The 12,599-nt window shown below is 46.6% G+C and overlaps 1 protein-coding gene across 1 annotated transcript in view; it reads right to left on the bottom strand.

The window, feature by feature from the left end:
* Positions 1-12,599, bottom strand: part of LOC109909503 (rho guanine nucleotide exchange factor 17-like) — a 108,283-nt gene that overhangs the window by 30,845 nt on the left and 64,839 nt on the right. The window contains exons 2-3 of the mRNA XM_031795392.1: positions 10,808-10,885; positions 3,284-3,466 (exon numbers count right to left, since the gene is read on the bottom strand). Coding sequence (XP_031651252.1) covers positions 3,284-3,466; positions 10,808-10,885 — 261 coding nt within the window. The remainder of the gene's footprint in view (positions 1-3,283; positions 3,467-10,807; positions 10,886-12,599) is intronic.

Below are 12,599 nucleotides of genomic sequence, written 5' to 3'. Positions count from 1 at the left end.
CTGACACACCCTCCCTGGTTCTACAAACACAAGGCTGGCCCTAACTGGCAGGCCAACTCTCTGACACACCCTCCCTGGTTCTACAAACACAAGGCTGGCCCTAACTGGCAGGCCAACTCTCTGACACACCCTCCCTGGTTCTACAAACACAAGGCTGGCCCTAACTGGCAGGCCAACTCTCTGACACACCCTCCCTGGTTCTACAAACACAAGGCTGGCCCTAACTGGCAGGCCAACTCTCTGACACACCCTCCCTGGTTCTACAAACACAAGGCTGGCCCTAACTGGCAGGCCAACTCTCTGACACACCCTCCCTGGTTCTACAAACACAAGGCTGGCCCTAACTGGCAGGCCAACTCTCTGACACACCCTCCCTGGTTCTAGAAACACAAGGCTGTACCTAACTGGCAGGCCAACTCTCTGACACACCCTCCCTGGTTCTAGAAACACAAGGCTGGCCCTAACTGGCAGGCCAACTCTCTGACACACCCGCCCTGGTTCTAGAAACACAAGGCTGGCCCTAACTGGGCCTAATAATACTACTATAATACTACTATATGCCATTTAGCAGACACTTTTATCCAAAGCCACTTACAGTCATACGTGCATAAATGTTATGGTCCCAGGAATGGATCCCACTATCGTGGGTCTACCAACTGTACATGATGTTACTGTTGGCTGTCTGTCAAAGGAGAGAGCAAGACTGCATAGTCGCCACATAGGTTCAGAATGTGCTAGTACACGGGGTCAAGGCCAGTTCAGGGCTACTGAGACAGATGTGTTTTGACAGGGTCTCACCACAAGAGGCTGAACTGTAGAAGGGGAGAAGGGCTGAGGGGTGAGAGAGAGAGAGGGGCGGGGGTGAGAGAAGTGAGGGGGTGAGAGAGGGGTGAAGAGGATGAGAGGGGTGAAGAGGGTGAAGAGGGTGAGGGGGTGAGAGAGAGGTGAATGGGGGGTGACAGTTCAGAGAGGTCAAGGGATTACTACTCGCTTCATTCCACTAGCATGGGCTACCAATGCTACACATTCTGGCTGCATTTCACTAGCATGGGCTAACAATGCTACACAGTCTGACTGCATTTCATTAGCATGGGCTAACAATGCTATAGATTCTGATTGCATTTCACTAGCATGGGCTAACAAAGCTACACAGTCTGACTGCATTTCACTAGCATGGGCTAACAATGCTACACAGTCTGGCTGTATAGGCTAGTGATGCTACACTGGTTAGGATAAAGGCTTCAGCATGCTTCAGTTCAGCTGGCGCCTAGCCGGGTTACCAGATGAGTGTGTTCGCATACTCCCTTAAAAGAACGAGTACTGTTTGTCAACTTTGAGACGCCGTAGCCAGTATACACTCTCCTCAAAATAGTCTAAGATAACTCAAGAAATCTGTCATTAATTTTGTCATTTTTGCCAAGGAGATCTTAAATCACATATTTTTTTACATCTAATTAAAATGTTTGGTGCAGTACTTCTTAATTAAAACATTTGCATGAAAATGAGTTGTCTCGTTGAATGACAACATAGACTTTATTGAAGAACATGGACCAGGAGAGGAGACAGGGGGTTAAACATGGACCAGGAGAGGAGACAGGGGGTTAAACATGGACCAGGAGAGGAGACAGGGGTTAAACATGGACCAGGAGAGGAGACAGGGGGTTAAACATGGACCAGGAGAGGAGACAGGGGGTTAAACATGGACCAGGAGAGGAGACAGGGAGTTTAACATGGACCAGAAGAGGAGACAGGGGGTTAAACATGGACCAGGAGAGGAGACTCAGGGGAAGTCACTGTACTTTACTATTTAGGGGTGAAATGTGTGTGCCGTGTCTCTCTCTGAGGTAATTAGGTGGGTGTGTGTGTTCTGTAGCAAGAAGACAGCGAGACACCAGGACTCATTACCTCTGAGATAGAGCACCTCCTTAATTAACATGCCTACGTCTCTCACACACACACACACACACACACACACACACACACACACACACACACACACACACACACACACACACACACACACACTCCATAGTCCCCAGTCTGTAGACAGATCAAGAGGTCCTGTAGAACCACAGTCACAAGAGGCCTTCAGTGCTCCGAGTTAGAAAATGCTGACCAATGTACTCTGCAACAAAACATTACTACTTAAATAGATCTGCAACACCAGCAAGACAGCATTTAGAGAAACACGTATCTATCATAGAAATACAACAGGTAGAAAATACATTGTGCACAGGGTTTTTCCCTAGAGGTGGAAGTAGATGTCATTTATTACCCAAGCACCCACACATTGTGTTTATAGCCTAGGTAGAACTACATATAGAATCCCTATTCATTTCATATAGCCTCTCTGTGGGCATAGTAAATATATCATATCCCTGTTAACATGCATTACCTTGTAATGTGGCATAAACACAACCAGTCACTATGTTTTCCTCTGATTGTCAATCACTTCAAAAAAGGCTCTCCTGTAGGCTAGCCACGCACATCGGTCCACTCACAAACATCATCCCAGCATCCAGACAGTGACTTGATGACGAGAGAAAGACACCTGTTCTAAACCACCTGTGTGTATGTAATGGTATTCTGTGATTGGCACTAGGCTTATACTGCACTGCTGTCCGAGCGCGTCTTGGTCTCGACCACTCATCTCTGACCTTGTCCGCGTGCATCTCGGTCACTCATCTCTGACCTTGTCCGAGCGCGTCTTGGTCTCGACCACTCATCTCTGACCTTGTCCGCGTGCGTCTCGGTCTCTCATCTCTGAACCTGTCCGCGTGCGTCTCGGTCACTCATCTCTGACCTTGTCCGAGCGCGTCTTGGTCTCGACCACTCATCTCTGACCTTGTCCTCGTGCGTCTCGGTGTCTCATCTCTGAACCTGTCCGCGTGCGTCTCGGTCTCTCATCTCTGACCTTGTCCGCGTGCGTCTCGACCACTCATCTCTGACCTTGTCCGCGTGCGTCTCGGTCACTCATCTCTGACCTTGTCCGCGTGCGTCTCGGTCACCCATCTCCGTCTTGGCAAAATGGAAGTGTTCTCGTCGAACCACAACTCAGATTTAGAGTGTACACCACCCGCCGGTTTCAAATCAATTCTCTCCTTTTTAATTTGGCTGTGTTGTAATAGCTTCCAGTTTTCTTGGCATTTTGTGTCAACTAGGACAGGCTCAGGTTCTACCCCCACTATTTAATTCACCGGGACGCCGTACCGGACCCTACCGACTTACTTTCACCCGTGGTTTCTCCATTATTCACAGTGATTGGATGGAGGGAGGTACTTACTGATTGGATAAGCAACTGTCCCACGGTCTGTCTGTCGTGCCATTGGCTAATGCAGCCGGTGACCTGTTCCAGGAAGTGCTCATGGTGCTCCAGGATCTCTGGAATCTGATAGAACATCTCATCCACCAATGAGGGATCAACTAGGGAGCCACTGTCTGGCTGCTTCAGAGGCCGCATATAGCCCTACACACACAGAGAGAGAGAGAGAGAGAGAGAGAGAGAGAGAGAGAGAGAGAGAGAGAGAGAGAGAGAGAGAGAGAGAGCGAGAGAGCGAGAGAGAGAGATGCGAGAGAGCGAGAGAGTGAGAAAGAGAGAGAGAGAGCTTGAGTTAAAAAAAACAGCCTTTATTGTACATCAGGAATAGAGTCATGAGGTTGAGTCCTCTCTGTGTGTGTGTGTCATCGGCCCACAGTATCTACTAGCGATTGGAAAAAAATTGGTAGTAACATATCAGGATATTATTTTTGACAATATATCGTTTCGATAATAATGGCAATATTATTTTGTTAACTAGTAGGCTGTACCTAGGGCTGTTGTGTTGCCGCACCGGCAGTCATGAGTCATGACCACAGTAGAATTCCACATGATCGTTGAGTCATGGTAATCTCCTCTTATGCACTCTGGACATGCTTTGGTAGTACCCAACTTGCTAACTACCATCAGGTCCTAATGGCCTGGTACTCAGGGCTCTATTGTCCCTCCATCTGGTATGAATGGCCTGGTACTCAGGGCTCTATTGTCCCTCCATCACGTCCTAATGGACTGGTACTCAGGCCTCTATTGTTCCTCCATCAGGTGCTAATGGCCTGGTACTCAGGGCTCTATTGTTCCTCCATCAGGTGCTAATGTCCTGGTACTCAGGCCTCTATTGTTCCTCCATCAGGTGCTAATGGCCTGGTACTCAGGCCTCTATTGTTCCTCCATCAGGTGCTAATGTCCTGGTACTCAGGCCTCTATTGTTCCTCCATCAGGTGCTAATGTCTTGGTACTCAGGGCTCTATTGTCCCTCCATCAGGTGCTAATGTCCTGGTACTCAGGCCTCTATTGTTCCTCCATCAGGTGCTAATGTCTTGGTACTCAGGCCTCTATTGTCCCTCCATCAGGTCCTATGTCCTGGTACTCAGGGCTCTATTGTCCCTCCATCAGGTGCTAATGTCCTGGTACTCAGGCCTCTATTGTCCCTCCATCAGGTCCTATGTCCTGGTACTCAGGGCTCTATTGTCCCTCCATCAGGTGCTAATGTCCTGGTACTCAGGGCTCTATTGTCCCTCCATCAGGTGCTAATGTCCTGGTACTCAGGGCTCTATTGTCCCTCCATCAGGTGCTAATGGCCTGGTACTCAGGCCTCTATTGTCCCTCCATCAGGTGCTAATGGCCTGGTACTCAGGGCTCTATTGTTCCTCCATCAGGTGCTAATGGCCTGGTACTCAGGGCTCTATTGTTCTTCCATCAGGTGCTAATGTCCTGGTACTCAGGGCTCTATTGTCCCTCCATCAGGTGCTAATGTCCTGGTACTCAGGGCTCTATTGTCCCTCCATCAGGTGCTAATGTCCTGGTACTCAGGGCTCTATTGTCCCTCCATCAGGTGCTAATGTCCTGGTACTCAGGGCTCTATTGTCCCTCCATCAGGTGCTAATGTCCTGGTACTCAGGGCTCTATTGTCCCTCCATCAGGTGCTAATGTCCTGGTACTCAGGGCTCTAGTGTCCCTCCATCAGGTGCTAATGTCCTGGTACTCAGGGCTCTAGTGTCCCTCCATCAGGTGCTAATGTCCTGGTACTCAGGGCTCTATTGTCCCTCCATCAGGTGCTAATGTCCTGGTACTCAGGCCTCTATTGTCCCTCCATCAGGTGCTAATGTCCTGGTACTCAGGGCTCTATTGTCCCTCCATCAGGTGCTAATGTCCTGGTACTCAGGCCTCTATTGTCCCTCCATCAGGTGCTAATGTCCTGGTACTCAGGGCTCTATTGTCCCTCCATCAGGTGCTAATGTCCTGGTACTCAGGCCTCTATTGTCCCTCCATCAGGTGCTAATGGTCTGGTACTCAGGCCTCTATTGTCCCTCCATCAGGTGCTAATGGTCTGGTACTCAGGCCTCTATTGTCCCTCCATCAGGTCCTAATGGACTGGTACTCAGGGCTCTATTGTCCCTCCATCAGGTGCTAATGTCCTGGTACTCAGGGCTCTATTGTCCCTCCATCAGGTGCTAATGTCCTGGTACTCAGGCCTCTATTGTCCCTCCATCAGGTGCTAATGTCCTGGTACTCAGGGCTCTAGTGTCCCTCCATCAGGTGCTAATGTCCTGGTACTCAGGCCTCTATTGTCCCTCCATCAGGTGCTAATGGTCTGGTACTCAGGGCTCTATTGTCCCTCCATCAGGTGCTAATGTCCTGGTACTCAGGGCTCTAGTGTCCCTCCATCAGGTGCTAATGTCCTGGTACTCAGGGCTCTAGTGTCCCTCCATCAGGTGCTAATGTCCTGGTACTCAGGCCTCTATTGTCCCTCCATCAGGTGCTAATGGTCTGGTACTCAGGCCTCTATTGTCCCTCCATCAGGTGCTAATGTCCTGGTACTCAGGGCTCTAGTGTCCCTCCATCAGGTGCTAATGTCCTGGTACTCAGGCCTCTATTGTCCCTCCATCAGGTGCTAATGTCCTGGTACTCAGGGCTCTATTGTCCCTCCATCAGGTGCTAATGTCCTGGTACTCAGGGCTCTAGTGTCCCTCCATCAGGTGCTAATGGTCTGGTACTCAGGCCTCTATTGTCCCTATAACCACTCTGACATCAATGCAAATGCAATCTAAAATCACATCAAACACTCATCATCCAAACAGTATCCTGCTTTTAAAACTCACCTCACTGTGATGATCAATGTGAAGAAAGAAGTTCAACAGCAAGGTTGAAACAGAGGGGAAAACATGGTCGTAGTGGATGTTGTTTCAAAGCCCAACATACGGAAATGGACAGCGCTTTCTAAGGGCATGATTCATTCAAAACACCCACAACCATATTAGAGCTGATGCATCGGCATAGGCCTGTATATGAGCCCTGGCTCGTGAAAAAACCTGAATTAAAATGAAGATGGTTCTGTTATACAATACATAGCCCACCACGTATTACACATGGAAGACACACATGAAACAAAACTGATTTAAGATATCTTTGGTACATCCTCGGGTCTAGTCTATACTCCAGACTTTATTGTTATGCATACTGGATGGACTGGTTACCTTATGCTACGCTACACTACAACATGCCTTTCCTCCAATATGGTATGGTGAGGTCCCTCAGTATGGTGGTAATATGGTATGGTGATAATATGGTATGGTGGTAATATGGTATGGTGATATGGTATGGTGATAATATGGTATGGTGATAACATGGTATGGTAATATGGTATGGTGATAATATGGTATGGTGATAATATGGTATGGTGATAATAAGGTATGGTGATAATATGGTATGGTGATAATATGGTATGGTGGTAATATGGTATGGTGATAATATGGTATGGTGATAATATGGTATGGTGAGAATATGGTATGGTGATATGGTATGGTGATAATATGGTATGGTGATAATATGGTATGGTGATAATATGGTATGGTGATAATATGGTATGGTGATAATATGGTATGGTGAGGTCCCTCAGTATGGTGATAATATGGTATGGTGATATGGTATGGTGATAATATGGTATGGTGATAATATGGTATGGTGGTAATATGGTATGGTGATATGGTATGGTGATAATATGGTATGGTGATAATATGGTATGGTAATATGGTATGGTGATAATATGGTATGGTGATAATATGGTATGGTGATAATATGGTATGGTGATAATATGGTATGGTGATAATAAGGTATGGTGATAATATGGTATGGTGATAATAAGGTATGGTGATAATATGGTATGGTGATAATATGGTATGGTGATAATATGGTATGGTGATAATATGTTATGGTGGTAATATGGTATGGTTGTAATGTGGTATGGTCTCTCAGTATGGTGGTAATATGGTAAAGTGATAATATGGTATGGTGGTAATATGGTATGGTGATAATATGGTATGGTGGTAATGTGGTATGGTCTCTCAGTATGGTGGTAATATGGTATGGTGAGGTCCCTCAGTATGGTGATAATATGGTATGGTGATAATATGGTATGGTGATAATATGGTATGGTGAGGTCCCTCAGTATGGTGATAATATGGTATGGTGATAATATGGTATGGTGAGGTCTCTCAGTATGGTGATAATATGGTATGGTGATAATATGGTATGGTCCCTCAGTATGGTGATAATATGGTATGGTGGTAATATGGTATGGTCTCTCAGTATGATGATAATATGGTATGGTGGTAATATGGTATGGTGGTAATATGGAAGAGTGATAATATGGTATGGTGATAATATGGTATGGTGAGGTCTCTCAGTATGGTGATAATATGGTATGATCATATTACTCCAGTGCTAGCCTCTCTACACTGGCTTCCTGTTAAGGCAAGGGCTAATGTCAAGGTTTTACTGCTAACCTACAAAGCATTACATGGGCTTGCTCCTACCCATCTCTCTGATTTGGTCCTGCCGTACATACCTACACGTACGCTACGGTCACAAGACGCAGGCCTCCTAATTGTCCCTAGAATTTCTAAGCAAACTGCTGGAGGCAGAGCTTTTTCCTATAGAGCTCCATTTTTATGGAATGGTCTGCCTATCCATGTGAGAGACGCAGACTCGGTCTCGACCTTTATGTCTTTACTGAAGACTCATCTCTTCAGTGGGTCATATGATTGAGTGTAGTCTGACCCAGGAGTGGGAAGGTGAACGGAAAGGCTCTGGAGCAACGAACCGCCCTTGCTGCCTGGCCAGTTCCACTCTCTCCACTGGGATTCTCTGCCTCTAACCCTATTACAGGGGCTGAGTCACTGGCTTACTAGGGCTCTTTCATACCGTCCCTAGTAGGGGTGCGTCACTTGAGTGGGTTGAGTCACTGACGTGATCTGCCTGTCTGGGTTGGCCCCCGGGTTGTGCCGTGGCGGAGATCTTTGTGGGCTATACTCGGCCTTGTCTCAGGATGGTAAGTTGGTGGTTGAAGATATCCCTCTAGTGGTGTGGGGGCTGTGCTTTGGCAAAGTGGGTGGGGCTATATCCGTCCTTTTTGGCCCTGTCCAGGAGTATCATCGGATGGGACCACAGTGTCTCCTGACCCCTCCTGTCTCAGCCTCCAGTATTTATGCTGCAGTAGTTTATGTGTCGGGGGGCTAGGGTCAGTTTGTTATATCTGGAGTACTTCTCCTGTCTTATCCGGTGTCCTGTGTGAATTTAAGTATGCTCTCTCTAATTCTTTCTTTCTCTCTCTCGGAGGACCTGAGCCCTAGTACCATGTCTCAGGACTACCTGACATGATGACTCCTTGCTGTCCCCAGTCCACCTGGCCGTGCTGCTGCTCCAGTTTCAACTGTTCTGCCTGCGGCTATGGAATCCTGACCTGTTCACTGTCCCAGTCCTGCTGTTTTCAACTCTAGAGACAGCAGGAGTGGTAGAGATACTCTTAATGATCGGCTATGAAAAGCCAACTGACATTTAGGTTAACCTAGTTAACGGAACCATGTGGTTCTAACAGCCAATCAGATCTCTTTTATTACATACTCCATTTTGGAGCTTCTGTGGAGTGGCAGTTTCACTGCATTAAATGTTCTAACCGCTTCCCCGTGTTGCTATAGGAACGCTTCCCCGTGTTGCTATAGGAACATTTCCACGTCCACCTCTGTAGTGATCAGTGACTGTGTTAGAAAACACAGAGGCCAGCCCTTCTCCCTCGGTCCTCATTCTCTCCTTCCCCTCACTCATTTATATTACTAGGGAGAGCATCCTGGATCTGTTTCCCTCCTTGTTGTGCACACCAACGCATACGCACGCACGCGCACACACGGTACAGGCAATATCATCCCACATGCCCACACAATATATTATGTAACAGTGCCTTGCTAATAAAGGCTGTAATAATGAGACATGTAGGACTGAACAATAAATAAGCATTTCTCTATCAGCTTCTACTGTCTGAATGAAAGGTTGAACATCCCTTCCATAAAGAACTGTATCGTCAAAGACCAGAGAGGTTGAACATCTCTTCCATAAAGAACTGTATCGTCAAAGACCAGAGAGGTTGAACATCTCTTCCATAAAGAACTGTATCGTCAAAGACCAGAGAGGTTGAACATCTCTTCCATAAAGAACTGTATCGTCAAAGACCAGAGAGGTTGAACATCTCTTCCATAAAGAACTGTATCGTCAAAGACCAGAGAGGTTGAACATCTCTTCCATAAAGAACTGTATCGTCAAAGACCAGAGAGGTTGAACATCTCTTCCATAAAGAACTGTATCGTCAAAGACCAGAGAGGTTGAACATCTCTTCCATAAAGAACTGTATCGTCAAAGACCAGAGAGGTTGAACATCTCTTCCATAAAGAACTGTATCGTCAAAGACCAGAGAGGTTGAACATCCCTTCCATAAAGAACTGTATCGTCAAAGACCAGAGAGGTTGAACATCTCTTCCATAAAGAACTGTATCGTCAAAGACCAGAGAGGTTGAACATCTCTTCCATAAAGAACTGTATCGTCAAAGACCAGAGAGGTTGAACATCCCTTCCATAAAGAACTGTATCGTCAAAGACCAGAGAAGTTGAACATCTCTTCCATAAAGAACTGTATCGTCAAAGACCAGAGAGGTTGAACATCTCTTCCATAAAGAACTGTATCGTCAAAGACCAGAGAGGTTGAACATCTCTTCCATAAAGAACTGTATCGTCAAAGACCAGAGAGGTTGAACATCTCTTCCATAAAGAACTGTATCGTCAAAGACCAGAGAGGTTGAACATCTCTTCCATAAAGAACTGTATCGTCAAAGACCAGAGAGGTTGAACATCTCTTCCATAAAGAACTGTATCGTCAAAGACCAGAGGGGTTGAACATCTCTTCCATAAAGAACTGTATCGTCAAAGACCAGAGAGGTTGAACATCTCTTCCATAAAGAACTGTATCGTCAAAGACCAGAGAGGTTGAACATCTCTTCCATAAAGAACTGTATCGTCAAAGACCAGAGAGGTTGAACATCTCTTCCATAAAGAACTGTATCGTCAAAGACCAGAGAGGTTGAACATCTCTTCCATAAAGAACTGTATCGTCAAAGACCAGAGAGGTTGAATTATCTCTTCCATAAAGAACTGTATCGTCAAAGACCAGAGAGGTTGAATTATCTCTTCCATAAAGAACTGTATCGTCAAAGACCAGAGAGGTTGAACATCTCTTCCATAACGAACTGTATCGTCAAAGACCAGAGTAGGATGAGGAGTGAGGGTGGGTGGGGTCTGGGTGTGGTTGAGGATGGGTTGGTGGGGTCTGGGTGGGGAGGCTGCCTGTCTGAATGAGGCAGGTGAGATATGTGGCTAAGAGGTGAGGATTCATTTAACATTAAGACATTACAACTTCAACCATCTGTTAGCACGTGTGCGTGGTATTACCTGTATGAGTGTCCGGAGTGACTCCACATAAGACTGCTCAGTGTCCAGGAGGGTCATCACGACATGTCTTCTCATATCCTGCAGGGGGAGACAACACTATGAGTGCTACTGCATAACACACACAATTAGGCTCGACTGCCATAAAAAATAAGTGTTTTCTGTTTACATGGTTTGGTTGGACTAACAGAGACCGTGGAGAGATGGTTCAGAGAAGTTAGCCTATCAATGAAAGAATCACTGAACGAAATGCATTAAGTCTAGTCGACAAAGAGAGCGAGAGAGAGAGAGATTTGCTTTGGCAAAGTAGAGACTACTTCACTTGCTTTGGCAATGTTAACATCTGTTTACCATGCCAATAAAGCCCCTTGAATTCAATTGAATTGAGACAGAGAGAGGGAGGTCATTATGTCACTTCGCTTTAGCAACAGTGGCTTTGTCATTCATGCTACTAAAGCTTATCTGAATCTGAGCAAGAGAGAGAGCGAGAGGAGCAAGACGGGGTGAGTCAGGGCAACCCAGCCAGCCCCCAGGTGGCTAACGAGATAAACTCTCTGTCTGTCTGTCTGTCTGTCTCACACACACACACTGTCCCCATGCCAACCAGCAGCATCCTCCATCTTAGCCTCCCCGCGGCAACAATTACCAGGGTTTCTGCTGGCTCTCTAGAGCTCCTTTGTGTTCCGTCGGTAATGCTAGTCACTAATCACTAGAGCTTCCTCTGTTCCGCAGGGAACATCTCTGGCCCTAGAACCCACAGGAGAGAACTGTCTGACCCGCAGACCACTGTTCTGTCACAGGGTTCACTAACATATAAAAAGACACAGGATCAGAACCGAGCTATAGGGTCCAGACTGCCTCTACTGATTCTGTTGTTATAGGAGAAGACATTATATACTTCTGCAGAACAAAACACGACTAAGTCAATGATCCCAGAACACACTAGAACAGACATGACTTCAACAACTATTTGTTCTAATCAAATCTCCACCTCCACCCAGCCAGAAAGATCTGGTTCCTCTCAAGGGTTTTTCCGATAAGGGGTTTTCCTGGCCAACTGGCCTCTGTTTTCTCTTTATGGGTTCAGGCCTAGGTTGTGTTGTCAGACCCCAGGAAGACTAGGTGTTGGTTAAATGGGGATCCTAATAAATCTATAAATCTATTATTAGCCAGTGCAACAGACAACCCAGACTCCCTCAACACTAGTAAACATTATCCTAAATACCAGACACCTGGAGGCTGACACACAACTTCCTCTTCAAGAGAACATATTTTCCTGCTTCGTGCCCCCTGCCTCCCCACTGTGACTTAATAATAACCACACATTAACATCCCCAAAAATAACATCCCACATTTAGACCTGGGTACATTTAGACCTCCCATAAGGCTCAGCAGGGGAACATCCATGTGTCCCTAGTCTGAGGAGGGTGACAGGGTGCCCTGTCACTGTAAAGTAGCAAGTGATTTACTGTGTGTGTGAGAGAGACAGAGAGAGAGAGACAGAGAGACAGAGAGACAGAGAGAGAGAGAGAGAGAGAGAGAGATAGAGACAGAGAGAGACAGAGACAGAGACAGAGAGAGACAGAGACAGAGAGAGAGAGACAGAGAGACAGAGAGAGAGAGAGACAGAGAGAGATAAGAGAGAGAGAGAGAGAGAGAGAGACAGAGATAGAGAGAGACAGAGATAGAGACAGAGAGAGAGAGAGAGAGAGAGAGACAGAGAGAGAGCAGCTAAGAGAGAGAGAGAGAGAGAGAGACAGAGAGAGAGAGAGAGAGAGAGGAGGAGACAGAGAGA

Source organism: Oncorhynchus kisutch, linkage group LG18 (assembly GCF_002021735.2).
Source record: "Oncorhynchus kisutch isolate 150728-3 linkage group LG18, Okis_V2, whole genome shotgun sequence".
Lineage (NCBI taxonomy): Eukaryota > Metazoa > Chordata > Actinopteri > Salmoniformes > Salmonidae > Oncorhynchus > Oncorhynchus kisutch.
The sequence above is the reverse complement of the archived record's forward strand: the minus strand, read 5'-3'. Positions and strand labels throughout refer to the sequence as shown.